Here is a 26,655-nt window from a genome sequence, read left to right as displayed (position 1 = left end):
GTGTGTCGGTAATAGGCACATACACAACAAGTGTAATAAGAAACACCACCGCAGACCGGTTGTGCACGGCATAGAACCAGTTCAGGTTTGTGTCCGTGCAGTGCATGAGATGCAAATGTTTTACAGGGGGAAACGTGCCCAAAGTTTGATTGGAAAGAAGGATGAGCCGCTGTTTACTCAGTGGCATTGTATCTGGGCAGCCATTAAATCTTACCTTTGGAGCTAAGACACTAGATATCGACTCCTGTAGAAGAATCACACTGCATGAAGGAAAAACAACTTCTGTTCACAATTCAGATTTATTTATTCCTTGCTTTAGGCTAAGAGAGCCTTATTTTAATTTATGGGTGTTCCATGAGCTTACTGAAGCAGTTGCCCACTCTCAAAAAAGGCTTGCTAGATAGATATTACAAAGACAATAACAAAATAGCCTCAATTTCCATTTTAAAGTATGTTATGAATATTCATACACGAAGGATCTTGGATTCTGATTCAATTTGGTGAGCCTTTATAACATCCCAAGTATTAGAGTGAGAATCTCATTGCCTCTGCTGGGGCGATGGTGCATACATATGATTTATATAAATAAGTGGTGAGCATAGCCAGAACATCCCTCTACTGCCTTGCATATTTCTACTGCATATGAATATTCTAGGGACATGGGAATATTTGAAGGTTTCATTTCAAAACGCTATATTTACATTTTGGGGGAAAAAAAAAATCTGCTACCTGAAATCCATCAGGCAAAAAACATAAATGATTCTGTTCTCAAAAAATGAACCATTTTCTTCAATACTAACCCATAATGTGCTCAACTTTCATGCCAGCAGTCATTATGGGAGGTGTCATGTTTTTTTAAGTGGTGGATATCTCAGTTTGGAAGATGTATGTTCATGTATATTAATTTTTGATATGTACTGTCAGGACGTTGTGGCTGTAACCCTTACACTCCATGCTGTTGGTTTCTGATAATGTTGCAGATCTAGAAATGTAAGCTTTTTCCCTCAATGTAAGTCATTGTAAGTTGTAAGAACAACAGACAAATGCCTAAAACATACAGTATACTCTATGTAAATAATAACAGACGTGAACCTACAGTATGAACAACAGATGGGATAGCTTGGTAGCATTGATTGATAAGTCTGATATTATCCATGTACTGCAGCTAAGCAGTTCCCTATTTCACTGTCGAATGTAAACTACAGATTGAGACGACATATGTGTAGAATTTAAAATTAATACATTAGCAAGTTATAATGATGATGAGAGTGAAAATGAATAAAAAAAAACAACAAGAAAGCTATTTTCTTGAGCCGCGTGCTATTTAGTGTGACTGAACTGAGATGTTTAGCTGTGACACACACTTCCATATGTGCAATATTATGATATGTGAGAAAAGCATGGTGTGAAGACTCATTGCAGACAACTGGGAGCATGTGGAGAAATGTGTGAATGTAAGGGGAAGTATTTGAGAATACAGTAGAAGCATGTCAGTGTCTGACATTTCCTAAATTGACTGTAATTAAACATGTAATTAATAATGTATCAAGTGTACCGTCTCTCTCTTTCTGTCCCTCTCTCTCTCTCTCTCTCTCTCTCTCTCACCTAACATGCTAACACATACAGTTTGACCCTTTCATTGCAAGGTTCATCAATAAACCCTCCAGCTATTACAACCAAGTTGACAATAGCCTTTTTTGAACAAATGCATCAAAATGTAAAGTACAGCTGGTTTGATGTCAGCTAGATATTGCTGATTGGCCTACAGACTGCCATGAATTAATAATTTACACAAATGAACATTCAAGCAAACAACAATTCACCAAGCAATGAGATGACAACCAATATTCCAACAGTATTTAAGATCAAAGACAAGGCAATAATTATTGTTGTGCTTGTGAATTATTACCTGATCATGAATAAAAGTTAATGTCAAAAGTAGAGAATACAACTAACAGGTGAGACTTCTGGTGCAGAAGATACAGTATGAATGTGAGTGGGTTAGTGTGTGTGTGTGTGAGTGTGTGTGTGTAGTAACCTAATATTCATCTGTCCTCGAATTGTTTGATTCATTATTCATTCCTCCCATCAATACGTGCCATTTTATTACTCCTTTCAATAAAGCAGATTTAAACTCTACGGCCATGAGCAGCCAGCCTGATTACAGTTATTATTTTTAATAAGAGTATTGGCTCGGGAGTCATTTGGTCTTGTCCTGTGAATAGCCGGTTACGGATGGCTAAGCTGGGCTGTACTGGGCTGCGTTGGACCGCGTGTGATTCAGACTTTCAATATCCGAGACGGTCTGGGCCTGCACTGTGTCCGAGGCTCCTGCCCGCTCCTCCTTACAGAATGCAATCTGCCTGCAATCAGGAATGACATGGCTGTTTACTGCCTGACACCGCCACCTCACAGCAGCCACTGGTAACCCTGGACAGTGACAGACACTGGCGGGCTCAGGCAAGACACAATCAACAGGCTGGAGTGAAGCTTTCCAGTGATGGAGAGCCTGTAGTGTTTGTAGGACGTATTCCAATGGCTATTCAGCGAGGGGATGGAGAGGGCCATCTCAGACAGATCTATTTGGAACGTTCACTCTCACCCTAAATTAATTGAATGTCAGTCACAGAGAAAGTGAAATGGAGGTGAGAGAGTGTCTCAGACCTTGGTGTTTCTGCGGAGGCGGGAGGGGGGTTGGCTTGGGGTTCAATATTCTATCCTCAGCTCCTCCAGAGAATACACTTAATCAGTGACAATGTGAGCCACAGAAAAATGGGGAATAAAGACAGATATCCCATGTGGTCAATAGAAACATATACATAAGAGGGCCGTACAATATTGACACAATTGAAGCTTTGCAGTTATACCACAAATCTAACAAATATGGCTGGCGCTGTCATGGAGGTCCATTGAAGGATTGGCTATACATAAATAATAGCTAAATATATAACAACCAAGCGGGAAAAACAGAGAGATGTGAAAAAGACAGTGTAGTGTGGGTGTAGATCCATTCTGTCGCATTTAATTGTGAATAGTCTAATAATTTGTCTCCAAATTTAGGTTACTAGGTTATTAGGTTCTTTAGTGCTAGTCAGAGTTCCTGGTTTGTTAGCTAACGAGCCAGCAAACTGGTTTAGCAAAGCAGCTGTTGTTAACGCACAACTAGCCATGACTAATGCTAACTACTAGCTACATAATGTTAGCTAATGTGCAAACCAGATGTATTAAGACAGTGATGGGTAGCTGCGGTTAGCTAACAAGCTGACATCTAAATACAAAATTGGTCAGATGTATTAGTGGCAAAATACCCAGTTCCCAGTCAAAAAACAGCTCAAAACCATTTTTATTCCATACTTCTATTCACCATGTCTATTCCATACTGTTGAGACGGCCATGTCATAAGTCTAGAAATGTACTGAGCTCACTGCACATTCAGCACATTGTGCTGAGGACCTCCAATATGGCTGCCAGAGGGTGTGTTATGCCACCTGAAATACCAAGATAGTCTATATCACCTGTATTTTCAGTATGGAGTGATGTTACATAGTTAGTAGAGTAGATGTTACCTTCCATCTCCTGTGTGTTTCCTGTGTCCTCTTCCTCTGTATTTACAGCATGTGGCTCTTCCTCTGCTTGAGAAAGGAACCAAAGCTGTGATGGTTTGTTGCACTACACATTCACAACATCAGTGTTGTCTCTTCGCATTCAGAAGATCGTGCTCTCATTCAGTTTGCGTGGAATGAATCCGTGTGTTTACGAAAGGAGTGTTGGCTTCCCATTTGCCTTTAATCAGCTCTGTGGTGTGTGGGTGTGTGTGTGCGTGTGTGTGTGTGTGCTCTGCATTGTGAGGCTCCTGTGACAGACTAAATATTGCATGTCCTCTCTAAACTGCAAACAGCAGCACAATACTGGTCACAACTTGAGTTCCCTTTCCTCCTCACTTGGTTCTGGCTATGCTGCGTTGAGAGTTTCATTTGCACAGACACACACACACACACACACACACACACACACAGACAGAAGGAGAAATAAATGGGAAAAACACTCCAGTGGGGAACACTCTCATTCTGCGCTTCTACAGTTCCATCCCAACCATGTAATTTTAGATTGCTGGTAAACCAAATTTTTAAATAAACATCTGTGTTTTTATTTTTGTTAGGCTGTCATTACGTTAGCCTTGTTGAAATAGACATTTCAGCCATTTTACGGACTTGTTCATATTTGCTGCCTCTGCTGTCAAAACAGTAAGAATGAGAGACTGGTACGCCACAAGTATATTGATGTCCTGTGTGTATCTGTATCATCAGTTGTGTAGATTAAATGGATATCACTCGTAACTAAACAAAAGCCTTATTGAAAGTAATTAGAAGCCTAAATAACAGTCTCTGTCTATGGCCGAACTTTCAGAGATGGCTAAGTTTTTCCAGCTACTTCTTCCTGGTCTGCAATGTTGCAACTGTTGTTAATCCAGACCTGAGTCGAATAGTATTGGGTGTCATATGGATAGCATTTGCCACATACAGTATCAGAAACTATTACTCAGAAAGAAAAAAGAGTATCAGAAAAATTAGACAATCAACGGAATGTATGTTAAAGTTAATTTGGAATAATATTTGTGATTGACAACAGACCTCATGCTAAATGGGTGCATGTACCCTCACATACATACCTTTGTCTTCATCTTTGTCTTTCTCGTCGTCAACGCCTTTGTCATCATCTTTGTCTTCACTTTCGTTTTCATCTTTACCCTCTGCGTCATTTGATTCCTCATGGCCTGAATCCTCGTCTGGAGGCAGGCCAACATTGAAACACAAAAAAAAATAAGTGAGCTTTGAAGGATGAATTCAAGGGTAGGGAGTAAAAGTCTAAACAGTGCACCCTGTAAGACATGGGGAAAAACAAGGCCAGACTTCATTAGTGCTGACAGAAATCGCTCAGAGATATTTCAGACCAACAGGTTGACTGTTCTTTTCCTGTTTGATATGCACCAAGGTTGAAATAAAAAGATATAAAAAGTTCAGAATAAAGGTTGGCGGAGAAGGTCATTCTTACAAAGTAACCAAGACCACGAAATTGGCCAACACATTGATCTGCGGCCTCATTTTCACATGCAATAAACAAACACACACACATGTGCACACACACACACACACACACACACACACACACACACATATACAGAAGAATGATGCAACTACTGAAAAGCTTCTCTGTTTGTCTCTCATGAGAAAGTAATTACCAATCTCAGGTCTAGGATAGCATTGCAGGGCGGCATTCGCTTCGACTCTCCCATAGAATATCTACAAAATTCATGTTCATGAGAGGCTGAAGGCTGTATCTGTCAAATCTTTGTCAATGGAATGGGATTTAAATAAAACAAAAAGAGAGGGAAGGCGAGGCACTGCACGCTGCCAGTATGCAAATGCAGAATCTTAATTATATACCAGCACTACAGCAGAAATTTGGAGAAAGAGAAATGGCTCTGGCTCAAAGATAATGGCTGCCTCTTTGTAACACACACACACACAGACACACACACGCACAAGCACACACTTATTCACAAACAAGCATTCACAAACATCTGTTTACACACAATCCACTTGAGGTAGTCGCTGTCAGCTATGAAGTACACAACTGTACACAAACGGTAAGCATAGGGACGTTCAAACAACACAGTTTCAAACAACACAGTTTCACACAACGCAACGCAACACAACACAACGCAACACACATCAAACGGATACATCCCTCAGAGTCCTCAGTCTGTCAGTCCTGCCTATACACATACGTCCAGAGCAGTAATAATGGTGTACAATAGTCTTTCCTCTGCTGCTAATAAGACTGAGCAGGTTAGCTCTTTGATCAGGCACTATCCGTAAACACACACTCAAGCTGAAGAGGCAAGCAACAAATGAGCTGCATGTCCGAGTCTCACACACACACACACACACACACACACACACACTGCAGTGACATCTAAACATTAAGGTCAGCCCATACAATTCTCTAGAGATAAGAGTCAGATCAATGTTGTGCATTCCATCCCACTCAGTCAGCGATGTTTGGATTGTGTGGTGGCAATTATTCACACAGACAATACTACAGTATATGACACCCACCCGCCCAACCCCCCCCCACCGCCCACCCCCAACCACTCCTCATGCCCCTTGCCCCCTTGCAGAATCCTTCCAAGCTGTAAGTGAACTGTACTGTACCTTGGTTTTGACTCTCCATCACCACGTCCCCACATTCTGCAGCTTCTAGAAGCGGAGAAGGAAATCAAAAAGAGTGAATTGACTTGGCTTTCGATATCACCTCAAACAGCCTTTTCATTCCATCTCTTTGTGTAGCTTTGTCTTTGTACTGCTGTATGAGAGCTATGGAACCACAAAGACATGCATAAATTAAGTGACAAAAAAGAACGGAAAAAGAATGTCACTTCTAAAGCCATACATAATTGAGGGATTTCTTTGTTCCATGCTTGTGCGATAAGAGAATTTTTTTTTTTTTAGTTAGAGTGGTGGCACACAGGATGGAGAGACTGAACTGGAGCAGATTGAAATTCCACTTTTGACGACAAATGACATCAAGAAGCACGGATGGAGCTGGTGGGCTCAGAACATCTGTTATTGGTCTGCAGAGGTACATTACCATTCTCAACCTCCTCTTCATCACCTGTTTCCTCTTCATCTGAAAACGGAGGGAGGAAAGGATTCATTTCAAAATGCCACACAGTTTTTGGAAAAGAAGTTACCTAATGTTCATTGCTCAATGTTAAAAAATACAACTCATCATATAATTTACAGTAGACTGGTAATCTGTTCTGGGCAAATTGCTTTACTTAATTAATAGCATCTATGAAAATTCATAGAGTTTCATGGCTGCAATTATCTTGTGAGAGCCGGTATCGCATTTTAAAATGGCAGACAAATCACTGGGGAATGACGCTCTTCATATTAAAGTACCTACCTACCTACCTACCTACCTATACATCATGCTTGCTCATCAACCTCAAATTTAGCATCATGACAGAAGAGGCCTGTCTACCATTACCAACAATGCCAAAGTGAAATCTGGCCAGTTTATGCACAAGAAAGGCAGAAGTTTGAATAATGACACAAAATAAGTTTTATCCCCCCCATCGCATCTGCTACCCCCCCTTCCCTGTCTCTCTCTCTGTCTCTCTCTCTCTCTCACACACACACACGCACACACACACCAATGACATTTGGGACAAATTGAGTAAATGAAAGCCATGACACCAATAAGCGAACATGCTCCACAATGGCTATTGTGCAGCTTCTATAATTGCTTTTTTAACAAGCTGCAGAGAGAAACCATTTTTTCATATCTATGCAATTTTGCCCTGCACTCAGAACAATAAAAATGCCAGCCTCTATTAAATGGGAAAAAGACCAGTTCTACCAGGGCTGCATGTTTGTCTCAAGTGCCTCTGTCCATCAAACAGAATGCTGGTGACACACAGTGGATGGCAATCCTTTTTATTAATCATGACTGGCACTGTGAGATGGAGCCACGGCCATGGGGTTGAAAAGAATACTTCATTGGGAGCACGGGTTAAGATGAATGCTTCATTGGCTACGAGGTCACACAAAAGGTTATTCTACATTTAAAAATTATGCATGACTGCTGTATCTGTCTAAAGTGATCCCAAACAACAGTATATCAGATACGACAAAGGGCTGAATGCAATTTCCTCCATGTTATTTGATCATTCCTATTTGCCTTATTGAATGGAACAGTATTCAATTTGTGATAAGGGATGCTAAGGGCAAGATTGTGGATAAACACACACACGCAAACGCACACACACACACACGCACACAAAGCAGACAACAAAAGATTCTATGTAGGGCAGATGTGATTTATAATGGCTCTAAGTTAGGTTCAGTCAGAGCGCTGTCTCTCTCCACGGAGCAGAAACCCCACCAACATCTCCACCAGGTTGCTCAGTCATGAGCTCCAAACAGCAGGTGGCAGCATTGTCACAGCTTTCCTACTTGATACCCACAATATACAGCTCTCTCTTTACTGTGCATGAAGGTCTAATTGGCATACTTCACGCAGAAGGGCTGAAGCCAAAGTCCACACCTCCAGCCTTTAAGTGTCAATACTCCCATGAACGGCACTTATAGAAATACAGAGAAAAACGGCAATTTTAAGCGTTCGTCTGGACGTGTTGGATGAGACAGAAAGAGTAGTATTTTGGTGAGTAAATGTAGATCTCTCTCTTTCACACACAAACACATGTGAATGATTTATTTATGTCCACATCAGTTACAGATGTATCACAAGGACATAAACAATTTAGATGCTGATAGGCGTACCTACCAGCTACATATCATGTGACCTACTTGCATGACCATTGAGTAGACAGGAAAACATTGACTACAGTGGATATTTCTAAGGTGCAAAAAACAGTACCTCCTGTGCACGAATGTGAACGAAAATGTGAATTACGTGAGCGTGCACACACACACACACACACACACACGCCCCCGAGTTACACTCTATCTGTTTCTCCGTTTCTGCTTTTCTTTTCATTAAAGCCAACTGGAGCAAAGCACAAAGAAAAGATAAAAAAAGAACCTTGAAACATTCATGAGACCTGTGTAAAATATAAAGGGCTCTAAGATGACCAACAGCTGTCATTCAAAGACCTCTTGCAGGTGAAAAATCTTGTGTGTGTGTGTGTGCGCTGTGAGTGCACGTGTGTGTGTGTGTGTGTGAGTGATGCTTGACAGTGTGCCAAAGTGTAAAAGATGGCATCCCAGGGAGAAGAGCCTTTGATTCACTGTGCCTGCAGAGAGCTTGTTTGAACACAGAGGGAAGGCTCTGTTGTGGCCAAGTAGGCCAGCAGACACTTATGCACTACTACTTAGGGAATACACCCATCCATCCATCCATCCAGTCATTAATCTTCATCTCTATGCTTGGTGCCATATCTCACCCTCTCCCCTCTCTTTCCTCCTCTTCCTCAGTTCTTTCTCAAGTCTAACATGCCAGGCAAACAGATCCAGCCAGGCATTGATTTCTGGCTCAGTGTGCACATTTTAGTGTGCCCTGTGACATCCACTAATCTCACTAATACCAATCTGATATCAAATAATAGACACAGTGGGGCTGCTTGCCAACTCAGGTGTGCCCTAAAGAGAATCCTCTCTACTAGACCCCTCTGCCAGCATTCGGCTCTGTGTCTCACCCTTTCTTTCCCTCTCTCTCTCTCTCTCTCTCTCTTTGCCTCTCTCTAGCTCTCTCGCTCGCAGCATCTGTATGCTGTTCTTGGGTTTCATGTGGATTACATCACAACGTGGCTCATCACACACACAGTGAAACTGTGGCTCTTTTCAAATACATTGGGGGGTTATTTGTAGTTGACTATGGGTTGAGCCCGGCCCTCTTTAGAAGCAGAGTCAAAACACTGTCCATTAAATTTGACCATCTCCCCTGTTCATCAATCATGCTGGTCTTAAAAGTATATACACACAGTTAGTGCTGGTGATAACTGTGTGCTCCTCACTGTCCTCTCACTTTAGCCCACCAAGGCTGAACAAGCATTTTGCCCTTGCAGTGACACAACAACCATAAATGTAGTGGTCGCTGTGTGTGGGACAGGGCGGACCTATAATTACCTCTAGTCCGCTAACCCGTGTATTTATCATCGAACAACAGTGCAGAAAGCCTTAATGTTTTCTCTTCATCAGTATTGTGGCTAAAAGCCCCTAATGCCCGACCCCCGGACCCGGGGGGGTGAATCCCCTAAGGAGCGCATGTGATGGATCACACTGAGGCATCATGTGTGTCGACACACTACACAAGCTCTGCTGCAGAGTATAATTTATTCTAAAAACCGCTACACATATCGACTGTGCCAAATGGGTGACGCGCTGCATGGACAAGATGGTGAAATATGGTGTCTTGTTGATGTAAGAACGTCTAACAAAGGAGTGAAGTGTACTCTGTCTTGCTTTGAGAGGTCCTGCATGGGCCTCTTAAGGTCTGAAAATGTCTGTCTTACATAACTGACAGTCTGTTCTTGCAATTACCATCCCCTCTGCTCTGTGCAATCTTGACATCTGAGTGCTCTCTATGATTAATCCTTCCTATGCGCTACATACAATCAGACCTAACCTTTACAGTGCAGGCATTTAGTACAATATCATTTCGTTCCCTTCCTGTGAGAGAGGTTGTCTCAAGGACTGAGTGTTCCCATGCTAGAAAGCTGTGCCAAGGCCTTTTGTGAATGGATTAGTTACTATTAAGCTGCCGGGCCTGATAAATTAGGATTTATAAAGATTATTACAAAATACTTATGCCCTCCTAATGCTGGTGATTGAATTTGTGAATCATATTGAATTACTGCTGTGGATTATGGAAAGGTACGTTGAATAGGCGGGGGAAAGAGGGTGATGGTGTTTTGTTTAACAACACAGAATGTATTGATGCCCTTGAAGTGAATGTGCTATCTAGTCCAGTCTCTCTGCAGCTCATGTGCCTTACTCACAATCAGGTGGAAGGGCCATTTCCCCAAAGAAAACAACAATGACTGCTATCTTCAAAAATCCCCTGCAACCTTAAGGCTTGAAGACAAATGGATGGTGTACGATTTTAATTGCCTACTAACACCCTCCAGTGTAAGAATCTAATTATCTTTGGTCCATCGTATCGGAGAAGCCTATAATTGTTTCAATATTATACATCCAAAGGGGCTGAAACTGCAGAATAGCCAGATAATGGCTTCTTAAACAAGTTTCCTGCTAAGAAAACATTCTTTTAAAAAAGACCAAGCTTCATCTTGTATTCATTTCCCCAAAGAGGAACTTGGCACAAGAGCACGATGGAGATTACTGACCAAGAACACACTCCATTACTTCATACACACAAAACAAATACGCTGTAAACACACCTCGATGTAGGTTGTTTCCTCCACCAGTTGTGCTACCTGGTGTGCTTAAAAAAACTACATCATTAATAACATTTGAATAGAAAGCAACCCACAAGTGGAACCATGAACTCATGCATGCACAAACACACACACACACACACACACACACACTCACACAAAGAGGCATACGTACCTCTGTTGCTGTCTTCACTCTGATCCCTGCTTTTGGATTTCTTAGATGGTGATGTGTTACCTATAAAATAAACAAATGTTGATTCAATGATGTGGCTGGTCAAGTTTGCACCCTTAGATGAGAGGTGGTGAGGGTAAAGGTGATTTTTTGGCAAGCCTCACTCAGCCTAGCAGTGCTTATACTAACTTGGCCATTGTCTGTCTCTGCTGACCGTGCTACAAGAGCCTGGGGGAGAACTCGATGGCTCTTATGTTGTTTTGTTTTATACCTGCCTGACAAAAAATGACTCCTCTGGGGGAGGGGGAAAGAATGTGAGGCTTTGAGGCCAACTCCAGAGCACATTCTGGGACAAAAGCACCATTCCATGTGAGAATGGCAGTCATTTGAACCTTTGAATAGGCTCCAGGCAGAACTGAATCAAACCCTGGCTGATGGAGCACAATAAAAGGCCAGTATTTGGCACCGGTGCAGAGGCCCATCAAACAAGGCCAAACTGGACCGGGGCAGGGCTGGCATGATGATACAACAGAACTAGGAATTACCAGGGGTTATTTCGGTTTGCTTGATATGGTCTGGTGCTATGTTATTATACTGTGTGCTGTGTGCAGTGTAAAATAGTTGGTGAGGAACGCAACAGAAAACGAGATAATCACTCAGGCACTACCAATAGGACAAACTCTTTAAAATGCGGTTCCTCTCAGCCAAGTCTTTATGATTTAGCCATTATGTGCACATTGGATCACTCTGGAATATCACATTTTACAGTGCACTTATAAAACAGACCTTTTATGTTCGCCCAAAATGGAATCTCATTGAAAACACAGATGCGTATAATTGGCAAATCATGAGGGTGACTTTGGGAGGAAAAACATTTTGATAGCACCCCGGGTCCCAGATCTCCGGTAATCCGAACACTTCCTCAGACAGACAGTAAAACTAACATTGTTCTCTGCTTAGTTGGTTGCACATGTACTATGACGTGTTCACGGGACACACCGGCTAGACCTGGCAGGCCTCTGCTCTCAATCCCCTTGTCCTCAATGCATGCTGGTGCTATCTAAGACCTTCTGTACTTTGGAGAACAGTGCTACAGGCGGAACATTTTATCAAGCTTTTCATAAAAAATGACATTTTCAGTCTACCAAGGAGAAAAAAACACTGCTGCTAAACTCAGCCTATCGAGTCTATTGTTCCTGCTACTCAAACAATACACCGACTTCCATGAGCCGCTCTGTTTGTGCCATTGCTTATTCAGGACATCAGTGCACAGACAAATGTCAATAGTTTATCCCGATAAGCAGTATCTGGGAGTTTCAGGCCGTGTGCCAAGATGGTGAGGCGATAAAAGCATTATGCGCTGACAGTTGTGTTTGTGCTCTCGCCCGGCGTGCGCTGCGGAGGGATGTTGCTCTGCTGTTTCTTTGTCGTTCTCTTTAGGTGGTCTGAAGGCATTGTGTTTGTAAGCCGGATGAAGAGACCGGTGTTGGGAATTAGCTGTGGATATAAGCTCTTGTAATGTAATGTACCTGACATGAAGTATTTTTAACCGTGATGTGTGAGGCCTGGGATTCGACTTGTCACCAAATGAATAAACATTCAATTTCATCTGCCGCTTAAAACCTAGCAAATCACTGTCACAGGTTTAAGATATGGCACTTGCTCAGTCTCCGTGTGCTTTTAAGGAGGTGTTAAGGTGAAAAGGCGACCATGAAATATTCTGTCACTCACCTCCCTTCAGCTGTCCCTCTGTAACCTCCATGTCATTGTCTGGCAGAGGAAAAAAAAAAGAGAGCGTGTCAGACCGTGCTATTTTATAATGTACGATACGGCAAGTCATCACAGCCTGTCTCAGTGATTATAGTGTAGTTAGAGTACAGTGTGGTATATTCATGCCATACTACATGGCTGCCTAAACCAGTCACACGCTGAAAACACACAATCAGCAGTCTTGCCTCGGAGTGTGACTGGAAGTGTGAATCTACCAAAGGAAAACCCATCACATTCACATGTCCGCCAGCCTGCTGTAAGCCTTTCACCTCCTTCTCCCTCCTCACCACGTCAGCTGCCATGCTAGAAACTCTTCCCTACAAGCCTTAACAGCCTGCCACCATTTCCCCACCAGACAGCCTTGAAGCTAGCGAGTTATTACACCAAATGAGGTGTGTGTGTGTGTGTGTGTGGGGGGGGTCACATTCACAACACATTCTTTTTCAATTAAACATGAACTTGTTGGCCCAGCACAAATGACATAAAACCTCCCATTTCCTCAAATTACAAGGATTTCAGTCTGGGGGCGGATGACTGCTCCTTTTGAAAAAAACAACAACAAAAAAAACAGAACTTTTGATTTTCTTGCTCGGGTAAGTCTATTGTGTGAGACAGACTGAGTAAACCAGAGGTGTTTCTGGGTGGATGAGTTGAGATGCACAGTGGGGGAGATGAGAAGCAGGCTTTGGATGCTGCCTCAGGAGGAACTGCAGAGTGGGAGAGGGGGAGAGAGGAACTGTGGATGGCTGCTCACAGCTCCCTGCATCCCTCATACAAACACACACACACACACACACACACACATGCACACACACTCTCAGATCTAGCACAGCTCAGCGTGCCTGAAGACACTTTGAGTCATGTCACTATATATGTGTGTATATATATGTGTATGGACGTGTGTGTGTATGGTATACACTATGTGTGTGGGCACATGCATGCCTGTATATGTGTGTGAATGTGCGTGTGTCTGTGCATGGGTGTGCTTGGGTTAACACGAAAAGGCAAGCGTTAGCTTTGATGAAAAGCTGTTGTCATCTGTTCTGTAGAAGTGTAACCATCAGAGCTCCCTGTGGATCCAGGGACAGGCTTTTCTTTTGTATAACACTGAATAAAGGGGTACAGTGCATTAATCTAACCCTGCTTGGGGAAACAAAGGAAGGCCCGCTGATACAGTATAACAATAGTGCAAGAACGGAGACATGGGGTGTTTCAGCTACTGCCACATGCTGTAATGTTATTAACAGCTCAACACAGTTGTCAACACAGTAGACTTATGTGACTTAGTCTTAGATAACATCTGACAAACTGTCTCTCCTTTCATTCTTTACTTCCTTGCTTCATTCCTTCCTGCCTGCCTTTCTTTCTTTCTTTCTTTCTTTCTTTTTCTATCTACAGAAAGAGGGTGGTCAAACTTCCATGTGTCTCAAGGGCAGAGGGAAAGCAGAGAAAGTTACAGAGTGATCACAGTAGAGAAAGTGCCACAGATGAAATTAAAAATATCATTCCACATGGGGAGATTCATGCAAGGGATTCATATAAGGTGGCTTGGTTGTTCAGCTCGAACTTGCTATAAACAGAAACACGTGATCAGAAACCGTCAACCCCTGATGAAGCTTTTCACAAGCTTCAGAAATGGCAATCAAGATTAAGTCAATCTCACAAGTGGAATCTTCCTGGCCGAGCTTACTCGTCCCTCTAGCCTTCATGCTGATCTCTGGTATCTCCCCATTCAGTTGCAATGAGGATCCAGTCGGCAGAATGGTCTCTGCCTTAGGGCGACACCCAGAGCAATGGATATCATGGGTGTAGTAGAGTAATGCAAGACCAGCAGTTATGCAGAGGCCATAAGATGGCCAGTAGAAGTGGAGGGGGGGATGTTATTGAAGCAATATTTCGCTTCAATAACAAAACACCATAATTTTTAACCTCATGCCACTTTACCTCCACATGAGTTTATGAACAAACAACCTACAACAATAACTGCCCAAAGAACTCCATAACCAGTCTTTCATTGCACCTACTGCACAAGCTTGTAGTTTACATATGTGAAGCTATGTAAACAAAAAAAAGCAAGAACAAAGGTAAACATTAAAGTGAATGTTGTTACTCTGGATACCTTGGGCATCCAAAAGTGGTAGCTGACCATTTAATGGGTCATATGGAGGGATGCATGCTAAAAAGTGAGTATAAACTAGCAAAGTAACTAACATGTTGTATGAGAAGTTAAAAGTGAATCTGGATATTTGCCAAAGCTGACTGAGAGACTGTGAATAGCTGATCCAGTGTGCTTTCCTGGCACTCGCATCACTAACACACCATGGTCTTCTCATTTTCCTGCACCCAGGGATCACCATGTGAAACCGACATAGGCTTCATTCTCACTCTTGTGAGTGCTCCTGCAGCCGTTCCCATCACAACAAATACTGTGCTGTCTGTCAACAAATTACAGGCTTTACTTCTTTCAATGCATGACACAAGCACCGGCAGGAGGAAAGCTTCTATTAGGGACAGTGAGGGGGTTCGCATGCATTGCGAATATGAACCACTTTAAGTGCCATGTAAATAAATGTCAATTGGAAAGTCAGTGAAACAGTTGGAGAGAATGCAGCAGCCCCTGCAGATCTGTGGGCTGTGTTAATATTGGCAGCACTGTGGCTGATTGAGGAGAATAGGAGATGGAGCCCAGCTTGTGGGCAGCCACCCAGATCATATTAGTGGAGGAGTGTACCAAGAATCAATTTCAGCATGCTTTTACTCTCCAAAACCACAGCTGCCTGACTGCCTCCATGCTTGCAAATAATACCCACAATGTGCCAAGGCATGCAAGTTGTCAATCACAGTCTATGAACCAATCTGAATGCCTAATAGAATCAAGGCAAATGATTAATGGCATGAATTAAGCTCTGTGTTTTAATCAATGAATGGTTTTATTCATCAGTATTGTCAAGTTTTGGTTTATCTATCTTATTCTACAAATATGACCACGGCGATTCATTAAAACATGGTTACCACTTCTAGGTGTATGCATTCCTTCAAACGATGCACTGATGGCCCCTCTTAGCCAGACAGTGAAACTCTCACAGCACCTTTGAGATGGGTACAGTTTACGGCTTTTGTAAGTAATGAATAGGTCATTATATCACTGGTTATGAGCTCATTTGGGGAGCCTGGTAATGGATGGTGAATGGCTCTACAGAGGCGATGCTTTGTGTCTAGTTTTCCTGTGTGTACTAGTGTGTTTCCATATTTGCATATTTCTGTGTGACGAGTATCTACCTTTCCTTCACAGGGACCTGCAATTCTAAACAACTGAAGTGCTCCTTCAGTTAATGCTATGTGAAACGGCCTTTGTCTATCTGTGAGGACTCCATCATTATTCATCAAACAGCTGCTCTTCTAGTGAATCTGCTTCAACACTGGTCACATACCACCGCAAAAATGACATTGGAAATACTTTCCATTTCCATTACTTTCCATTTCCAGCCATTTCCTCTAGTGTTTCATTGTGAACCCTATTTTTAGAGATTTAATACCTGTGTGTGTGTGTGTGTGTGTGTGTCTCTGTTTTATATGTATATGATTGTGTGTGAGTGTGTGGGTATCTACGTGTGTCTTTGCTCATGTGCTTGCATGTATGTGTATGAGTGTGCTCGTCAGCACAAGCTATTTTTCAGTTTTCTTGCAGTGGTGCGGCCTTATTTGGCTTTCTCATACTGACAGCTTGTGGGGATGCACATTGTAATAAAGCAATTTCCTGTATGCAAATGCCCTGTTTACATGTTCCTGCTCCAGTCATTGTCACTTGACAGATTGAATGAATATGAGGAAAGCAGCTATACGATGAAAAATGAGAATAGTAAGACTTCAATAAAAAATCTATTGTGCCTACTCTCAGCTCTAGACATGCTTGAAACTGATGTCATCGGGCAGATGCTGAGTTTTAGATACGCACACACACACAAATTACAAAAACATCAAGGCCACCATTCACAACGGCTCCATAACAGCTTGCTGATGGAGGAAGCAGTGGAGAAGCTCTTCCTTGGCTAAATGAGGAAGAATGATAGAAAGTGGAAGGATGAGGTAATGTGCAAGCTGCGTGGGAACATGAGAGGTGTAAGTGAGAATGAGTGAAGAAGAGACAGAGAGAGAAAGAGAAAGAGAGAGGGGGTGAGGTGTGCGTGTGTGTGTGTGGGGGGGGGGGGGGGGGGGGGGGGGGAGTTGCTATGTGACAGCGGGCTGTTGAGAGTGAGAGGATGTTGTAGGATACAGAAAGGTCTTAGGCCTCTATGTGTGTGATGCAGTCAGTGTTGCCGCAAGATCCACCTGACTGGCTGTCTCTGGCAGTGAGGATGATGAGGTGCTCTGAAAGAGCCGGAGCACACCTGCAGAGATAATTCACAACCTGTGATTCACCACTGCCATTCTGCTCAGGCTAAATGCAAGTCTTCTCACACCAAGGGGTTATGCATTCCCTCCATGGTGTAATCATACCAATCAGCCTTTCTTTCTCTACAGCACACCTATCAACTACTGTTAAACTCATCAACATGGTGCAGCCAGGCTGCGTGAAACGCATGAATTCACTGCCTCACACTCTGCCTCAGTGTCTAGTCTATGATCACGGCATCAATAATTATGTTATTTTTGAGTAGTTCCTAATCAAGTATCTCAAAAGCACAATTTTTCATGTTTTATAGAGGATAGGGTGAAAGCTCTGAGCGTGTGCATGAGGTGAAAGATTTGAACAGGTGTAGGAGAGCATGGCATAAAAGAGCGGAGTGGGACCACACCTCAGTCCAGACACTGACCCTGAGTGGGACTGTGACACCTATTTAGCCATTTAGTCTGGGCCAAGTAATGGAATTAATATCCTCTCCAGCCCACACATACACACACAACACAGTGATAAAGGTGGCCCTGACCCCGGAGGTCAAAGGGCACATCACAGGCAAGACTGCGCGATGAGGAAATGCACTTGGCTTGGCAGCGTGCCGTGTGCTGCTGTGGCCTTCTGGAAAGATCCCCCATTTAATCACACCTTATAATATTGACCTTTGCAACCCTCATTAGCAACTCATTGCCTGTTGGTAAACAATAGTTTCCTGAGGAGTTATCTTCTAATAATTAACACTCAAAACTTTCCTGATTTCCTTTATGGCACAAGGCCCGTTGTTGTGCTTCTCCGCTGTTCTCACTCATGGAGACATACAGGGCAGTTATCCACTGATAGCACTTGTAAATGGCGAGAGCGATAACTGGAGAACAACAGCCCCGGAATCTCATCTCACAGCACTAATATGATGAGACGGGTGCTGGGTGCATGAGGGCAGGCAATATAATTACAGTCTCTCCCCAGAATGCAATCTTTCTGGGAAGAGTCTGGGCGGGGAGCGGGACAGATGACGGGAGCACAGGGGGAAAAAAACACTCTCCGTTTGGGAGCCGGGGGGATGAAGGCCTGAGAGCCAGTATTCCGTTGGGGAGGTGGGGAGGGAAAAGCGAGGTAAATGGGAGATAATGCTAGGCTGGTGAAGGCAGCCAGCCTCTTTCAGCTCCCCAGCTCTTCAGTTCAATCCTCCGCGGAGCCCCCATCAGAGCTGGTGACTGCTCCTGGCCTCCGAAAAAAGATGAGGGTGTGAAAGGGGGAGGGATTTGAGAGAGAGCGAGACAGAGAAGAGAGTGGGAGTAGAATATAATGGATGTTTGTTTATTTCCTGGATGGGATCTGGCAGCAGTAACCAAGGAGGAGTTAATGGTTGCCATGCATCCCATAATTCTTAGTATAGGAGTTGGGTAGATTGACACAGAAAATTAAATTAAAGTTAAATTACATTAAAGTCTCATCAAAATGTCAACATTAATGTAAAATATAAGATAGCTATTTTATTAAGTGGTCTGACCATTTAATTGCTATTCAGGTAATTCACAGACAACATGACATTTGCTTTACCAAATGTCAGCATTAATTCCCACTGTTAATCTACCAAATGATTGTGTTGGTCCCTTGAATTTGTTTAAATTTGAAGGTGTTACCTAAGCATGACAGAACCTTATAACACTGCTTCTAGGAAATGAGACAGATCTTGCTTCACATGTTCCCTTAGATACACATGGTCTTCTCAGCTGAGCCTGTCACCCAGCAGTGGTACCAATATAGAAGCCACCCTACACACAGGCCCGATATTCATCCTGCAGTAGTTCCGCAGGATTTTGCCAAACAATTCCTCAACACAGAAAAAAATGGAGCTTCTACCATGGTATCTACACTGCCTGCTGGATTCCCTGCCTATCCACCTATCAGCAAGGCTGCCTGCCTAAATACAGATGGTGGGCGATGAACCACATACCACACAGACTGAGAAAGGAGGCCTTAGAGAGAGGGACAGCAGTCCTGGTCATACTCACCATACCATAGACTATACACTACCAGTCAAAGTTTTGGACACATCTGATTGAATGTACTATGTTTTTCATTATCTTAATGCCATTTTGATCTTGAAATGTGTTTCTTAGACAAATATAAATAGTGAATTTGATGCCTATGTATGAATTTCTCTCCAAAGCCTTCGCCTTTCCATCAAGGCAAAGGTTGGCGACTGTAAAGAATCTAAAATAAAATAGTTTTGATTTGTTTAGCACTTTTTTGGTCACTGCATAATTCCATTTCTGTTATTTCATAGTTTTGATGTCTTTACTGTTCTAAAATGTGAAAAATACTGAAAAATAAAGAAAAATGCATGTGCCCAAACTTTTGACGGGTAGTGTACCTCCATACATCAATTCATTAGCAATTACAGCAACAGGCAATAGAAGAAATGTAATTTTACGGTCCCCCGCAAAGGTTTCATGAGCAGGACAATCAAATCAAATCCCAATAAATCTTTTCTAATTGCAAGTGAAGTAGACAGTGTGTGGGAGTGTCTTTGTTCTACTACAGTCGGCCCATGGTCTTCTCCTACGCACCTGTCGATCTACAGGTGTGCAAAAGTTCTGCTCCTTCAGGACAATCAAATGAAAGTAAACAGACGTACCTTGGAAGAGTAGAGACATTTTCTTCTTGTAGATGGTGAAATCGGTCTCGAGGAAGACACAGAATATGACCCGCGTGTCCTGCACAGGGAGGGAGAGAGATGGGAACACCATTATTGTGGATGCTCATTTCAGGAAGGTCTCTGTAGGGGATTACACATGACAAAGAAGCTAAATGGACAAGTGAAGATCTGACGATAGTGGTCGGCACCAGCGGGACACAATCATAGTCAAATTACCGTTCAGAAATCCAATTAGTTACTCACCCAATCAAGACCACCCAAACTAGACCCTTTGAGACAGCTTTTAGGGAATATTACAATGCATTACATCAGAATGAGCAGTTCTGAATGGGCTCCTTGGTTAGAGGAGTGCAATATGCCTCAGTATCACACAAAGTGCAACTACATGAAATTGCAGCATTAAAGATGAATAGTAAGTACCACAGAGCTCACTGGCTTCAAGCTTCAATTCTAATTGTATAGTAGATGGGACAAAGAGTTTGTAATCACTGTAGTTTTTCTGCTCAAACGCTAACCTGCAATTACAAATATATTAATTTTCTTCCAGCATATTTGAGTTGTTTTACTTCTATTTGTTAGCTCAGTTGAAATCCAATAATCCATTTTCCCTTTCACCCTCTGGAACGATTGAAAAATAAATCCCTTACTTAGTCAACTGAATACTTGAATGATTTCTGCCCTAATGCACAAAAAGATGATAAAATTGGAGAGCCTCACATTCTGCAGATTTCATTCAGTCCTCCAAACATATCGGCCAAATAATTCTACATATAAATGATATATAAATATGCCACTTGCTCAACAACAAATCATACACTCAGTGTTCACGAAACAGAATGAATGTTATTTCTTTGGTTTATTTATGACTTTTATCGCTATATGACTATCCATTAGCCATGTTCAATTTCCATATTGTGTTAACTTGTCTAAAAAGCACTGAGCTGTTGAAAGACTGCAGAGAAGGAGGTCACTTCTTTCACCCTTCTCTAAGTGGGTGGAGCCTTGGGTGTGCAGGCACCAGCCAGAGTCAGAGAGATGCATTACACACCATGGCAGCAGATAATCGCTTGACTGAATAATGGCAATTTTACACAACAGCCGTAATGGTAGCCCCCCACCGTCCTCCATGTAGTGATAGTGGTGTTACGGGGAAATAAAGGGAGCTCACGAGCTTTAGCCCCATTCCAGCTCCTGCCCAACACAAGGATCTGATTCAAAGAGGCACCCTTCTGGTGTTCATACAGACATATATCTATTAATAGTTTATGATCCGTGCTTTGGAGTGAATGTTAGGAGCTGAATCCAGGATGGTAACATTTTATTTTGCTAGATGTCTTGGGGGGGGCTTTGTTCATATGATGTAGACTCACTCTCTCGACCCCTCACCCCGATAGAAAATGAAAGAAAGCTTTAAGTCTCCTTTGAAGTCATGGGCTCGCTGACAAACAGATTGTGCGAGAAGTGATAATACGCCAAGATAGTGCATACCACTGGGTGCTAGAAGGCCACAGGACAGCAGCTCCCCAGGAATTTCCATTACTCTTTTATGGAGCTCCATTCTAAAACTGACTGCCCACTGTGAAACAGGATGAATCATAAATTCATGCCTTGCATGGAGACACACAGATGGGCATTCGCGTGCGCACACACGAACCCCCCCACCCCCACCCCACACACACACACACACCCACAGGCAGCATTAATGTTGATTTTTTTTAATGATTCTATTTCTCGTATGCTGCGTTTTATATAAAAGGAGGGCAGAAGAAATATTACTCTGACTGACAACTCTCCCTCCCTCCCTCCCCTTCTCATGTTTCTCTTGCAATATGTCTAAGTGCTGTATAAGGACTGTGCAAGTTTTTTCTTCTATGTATCAAAAACACATTATATGGCCTTTGATGTATATCAGCAAGACCAGGATGCCAAATCAAACCAGAAATGCAAGTCAAGAAACACCATTGAAATTCCGCCCGTATCCAAACATCATCGGCTGAGGCTTCTTAACAGCGTGAAATGAACCAAATCTAATGCAACTGAGAAGGTGATCTGTGACTATTTCTTTGTGAAAGCATATTTCAACACTTTCTACTTAAAACTGTTGTCACTGTGACTGTGCCTGCTACAATGGTGTCACAGAGTCAACCAGGGAAAGCTTATCTCCTGCATGCACACATACTGTAGGGTGATAGAAGAGGAAACCATGGACAGCTATGGCCTCACTTCTTCTTAACTGTCACATGAACTGAAACCAGTTGGAGAACATATGTTCCCGTACACTCCCCTGCACCATATGGTTTTCATCATATATACCATACAAAACACTTTTCATTTTCGTGAGACCCATGAAGATAAAATACTATGCTTCACTCCTGCTTTTCGATTAGGTGTCATAGATGTTTGGTTAGGTGTTTGGTCCTATTAAAAACACCCCAACCAAAGGTGTTAGTCAAGTAGCAAGTGCAAATATTTAAAAAAAAAGATTGGTTACACATACAAAACTTCTAGAGAAGTTTCTCTTGAAGATGGAAAGATTTGTATAGCTGAAAGGTACAAAAAAAACCCCATACAATTCTGGCTAATTAATGTGAGCATGTAAAGTGAGCATTATTTAAATAGACACTACAGCGTACAAAATTCTAATAAATACTTGATGTTATATTTTGATTCTAGTGAAGAGGCCCAATGTCTTGGTCTGAGGCTATGTGAGGTGTGTGTGTGTGTGTGCATGTGTGTTGAGTGTGCACCCCGCAGAAGCCAAGGTTGAGAAAGTTAATGGAAGACTAATTAGAAAGCTGGGATCACTGCATGCAGGCCGGCCTGGTCATTACTCATCCCTGATTGGTGGGCTGTTGCCAAAGGGTGAGTGCAATATGATTGGGTCCCCTGGTTGCATATGGGAGGGATGGTCATCTTGACAGGAACGTGTGCTGCACAATAAGGTCTGAGGCTGTGTAGCTGGCTCGGCCTGTCGCTCTCCGAGTCGTGCTGGGTGGAGACCCGCCACCTCAGGGAAAAGCTCTGGACTAGAAGGTTTCCAACAAAAACAGTCGGCTTCCTCAAACCAGGGTATTAGACTTTTTTTTAACAGTATTATTGGCATGTGGAACATTAACTTTTTTTTATACAATGTTAGAAAAGCCTCATGATCAGTGGGGGGAAACGGGTACTCAGATTACTTTTTTGTGGTAGAGAGTAACTTTACGTGATTATCAATGAATGTAATCAGTTATTGATTACTTTCTCAAACTTGCATTTTGTTACTTTTGTTTTCTTTTCAGATGGTTACATTTTTAGTTTGCGCAAATTAGGAAAGGAAAAAAAAGTATTGCGCTACATGGCGTTATTAAAAGCAGACTATGCAGTAGCTGTGAGTGGACACAACAATTATTTCAGAACTTGGAAATATTCACATTACTTTGAACTGATTGAAGAAAATGGTATTGTTAACTGTAAGCTGTGCACCAGGGAATTGAAAGCACTTGTGTTGTGAGCACTATCTGCTGTTTATTTTGAGACCAGATATGATCAATTAAGGCTTCCTCTGTGATCTTACTAGTATCCAAATAAATGAAAGCTACCTTGATGTTTTCTTTAGATAAGAGTAGATTGGGTACTCAGTGATAATATCTATACAGTAAGACAGATGACATCTTCAGAAGACATATGTTAAAGGAATGTTTTTAAGTGGGTAAGTATAAAGTAAGATAAGTAAGTATAAACCACCAAGGCCTTGTGACAATACTCCAATTAATTACATTATCATTAATGAGCCCTCAACATTGTTCTGAGTAGGAGTTCAAATCTGAGTAGGAATAATTAAGAAATGTGAAAAACTTCTGCCAGCTGAGCTGCACAGTGGCCAACAAAGCAAGACTGTAGTTATACCCAGTACAGTATGAATGTGTTTATGTGAGCAATTGTGCCCCTATGTGCAATGATGTAGGTACAGTATTTTATATTACATTGTAAAGGCATTAATTTCTAGTGCAGACATTATTGTCAACATTAATGCAATTCTGGATAATGTTTGGTGAGGCAGGTTACAGATCTCATTGCAATCATTTCATTAAAATCCTCTGCAGAACACTTTATTCATCTAGCCTAATCGATTCAAAACCAATGCCTCTTACTTATAAATGAGTTCTGAAGATATGATAAGACTGAAACTAATTAAAATGATAATGCTGGGGGTTCAACCTGACTACCTACGCCTCTGTAACTCATTTGCATGTCACTTGAGATGCGAAGAAACATGATTTGGGAGCAGCTAGCTCTCTCGTTTGTGGCAGGCAGGCCGCAGATGTAAGGCACTTGTGCCACAACATAAAGGAGCAGCATGAAACAGTATGAAAGGGTTCTTTTCTCACATCGTTTTATGAAAAGTGTGGTTTTTAATTTGTGTGTATCTGTGGCTCATCATGCTGGCGGAGGGCTCACCAGGTGCCCCAGACTCCTACTGGCTGGCTAACAGATGAGCTGTCATGGCTGGCCACCCATGCCCATAATTACATTGGGGGCACTGCCAGCAGAATCTGACGTGCAGGCGCAACGCACGCACTTTTGCTACTCGCATTTCCTTCTTGAATCTGTCACAAACAATAATAGGGACAGGTTGCCCTAGCATGTCTGCTCCAGCTGGAGACCCCACCCAAGGGAGATCTGTGTCTATGTGTGTCCTGTGCCGCCTAGTTACTGAGGCAGGGAATGGTGTAGAGTCCTGAATGGTTACATCCAGATGGACAACAGCAACAGTAGGGAGACTGATCCATGATGTAAACACTGGCTAAAGATAATTCATTCATTCAGTCATTCATTTGCTTTGCTCTCTTCTTCCTATTCAGGGTCACAGGGAGCCTATCCCAGCATGCATTGGGTGGAAGTAAGGGAAACGCCCTGGACAGGTCGCCAATCCATCACAGTGGCTAAAGATAATGATCTGTATGAATCATATAATCTCTCTCTCTCTCTCTCTCTCTCTCTCTCACACACACACACACACACACATACACACAACACACACATACACAAAAAGTGTTTGTATATACTATATATCATGCCTACACACTGTTAGTACATGTGATTGTTTGAGACAGATTGAATAATTCCAGTGAATAATTCCTGAGCCAGAAATATCTACTCAAAAAGCAAGGCCTTCTAGGTGCATCATCAAAGCCATAATCAGTCAGCGCTCATCTCCTTTGTTGTCAGCAGCGTTGGATTGGGCAGTGGGTTCACTGGGAGGCAGGTGGACCATATCCAGGCTTTATTACTGATGTAATTACACGCACCTGCGTCCCCCTCACCACTAGGACACAAAGTCAGCAGCAAGCTTGGAAAATTCAGCACGGGTCTAACAGGCGTCCATAACCAGAGCTGTGTAAACACACTGATGACACTTGCATACGGTATTCAAGTATCCTGAGATCCTTAATGACTGTGACAGCGCAACTATCCAGTCCATGTCCTAACCATGACACCTCTCCTGTCCACTGCCTTTTACTGGAGGTGCAGAGCAATGGCGGTGGCAGGGCTGACAGCAGCGGACAGGGACCGGCGCCGGACACTTTGATTGACCTTATCTACTGAGAGAGCTGCAGCTCCACCTACAGTTAGCTACTGAATTAACATTTCAAAGAAGTGGCCAGAAAGGTTAGCCTTTGAACAAAACGCCTCCATCCATACATCAAAGGAGAAGCCTGACACTGGGCTTTGAGAAGTGGTCACCACTGAAGCTCGGAATAAAGTGCTGAGCCCAAATTCTCTACTTTTCAAAGCTGGTCGACATTAAATGGCCACTATATCATGGTAAGGGCAATCGGACAGTCAATGGAGTCGGCTTAATATGCTAATCAGAAGATGGCTTATGTACACAATTATGCAGCGAGTGCTCAGCACAGTGTGACTAAACAGAAGTGATACCATTCTGAATGGTGTGCTGCCTGGTTAATTCATCACTGTAAAACATCATCATACTGCTTCCAGTGCCATACATATGGAATATTTTGAGAGGAGAACTCTGTTCTGCTAGATTTGGAAAATTCCAAAAGATAATACATCAGCAATTTGTATGTTAATTCCATAAACGTTGCGTGTGCCTCCGTGTATTTTTGCACATTAGAGCCGAACAAATTGTTCCTACTGTAGTTATTCAGGCTTTATTGCTGCGCGACACTGTAGACAAAGATGGAGTACAGCGTGCTTGAGGCATCTAGCATTTTAGCTCACATTTTCAGAAATTGTTCTTTCAAACAGAAAGAGACAGCATTTGACTTTCACATGCTTTGAGCAGTTCCTGCCTGCTCCCACTGCCAGCAGCTGAAGAACTGTGCTATCTGGTTAAAAAAAAAAAAAAGACAGACAAATTTCAGCACATAAATTCTATCCCTGACATTTTATTCTATATTATTTTCATTTTGCGGCATTGTGAATAAGCGTATAGACTTTATTGATTTAAATTTCTCTGGTAAATTTATCTACTAAGAAAATCAAGCACAGCGGCTGCAGATACTCCAAGGCAGCTGTTTTCCCGCGCTGAGCTTTGCCCCAACAGAGTGCAGAGAAATGTCAATAACCTCCCACAGGAACTGTAACAACTATAACAACTGACTTCATCTGACTGCGACTAAGTGTTTAGCAGTTCATTGCCACTGACAGTAATGAAAATCTCTCTTCACCAGCAAGAGGACTTGTAAGAGTCCTGGAGAGTCTTGGGATCCTCATGGGAGATG

The 26,655-nt window shown here is 42.5% G+C and overlaps 1 protein-coding gene across 1 annotated transcript in view; it reads right to left on the bottom strand.

Moving 5' to 3' along the window:
* The window catches only part of LOC139640899 (ADP-ribose glycohydrolase MACROD2-like), a 121,825-nt gene that overhangs the window by 13,319 nt on the left and 81,851 nt on the right, over positions 1-26,655 (bottom strand). Inside the window, exons 4-10 of the mRNA XM_071515090.1 lie at positions 19,904-19,982; positions 12,828-12,866; positions 11,100-11,159; positions 6,652-6,690; positions 6,216-6,260; positions 4,670-4,786; positions 3,567-3,632 (exon numbers count right to left, since the gene is read on the bottom strand). Of these exons, the coding sequence (XP_071371191.1) occupies positions 3,567-3,632; positions 4,670-4,786; positions 6,216-6,260; positions 6,652-6,690; positions 11,100-11,159; positions 12,828-12,866; positions 19,904-19,982 (445 nt within the window). The remainder of the gene's footprint in view (positions 1-3,566; positions 3,633-4,669; positions 4,787-6,215; positions 6,261-6,651; positions 6,691-11,099; positions 11,160-12,827; positions 12,867-19,903; positions 19,983-26,655) is intronic.

The sequence above is a fragment of the Centroberyx affinis genome, unplaced genomic scaffold (assembly GCF_046629955.1).
Source record: "Centroberyx affinis isolate AG114_WGS23_722 - 3 ecotype Tasmania unplaced genomic scaffold, CSIRO-AGI_Caff_v1 ptg000304l_1, whole genome shotgun sequence".
Lineage (NCBI taxonomy): Eukaryota > Metazoa > Chordata > Actinopteri > Beryciformes > Berycidae > Centroberyx > Centroberyx affinis.
This window is presented reverse-complemented; position numbering and strand designations above follow the sequence as displayed.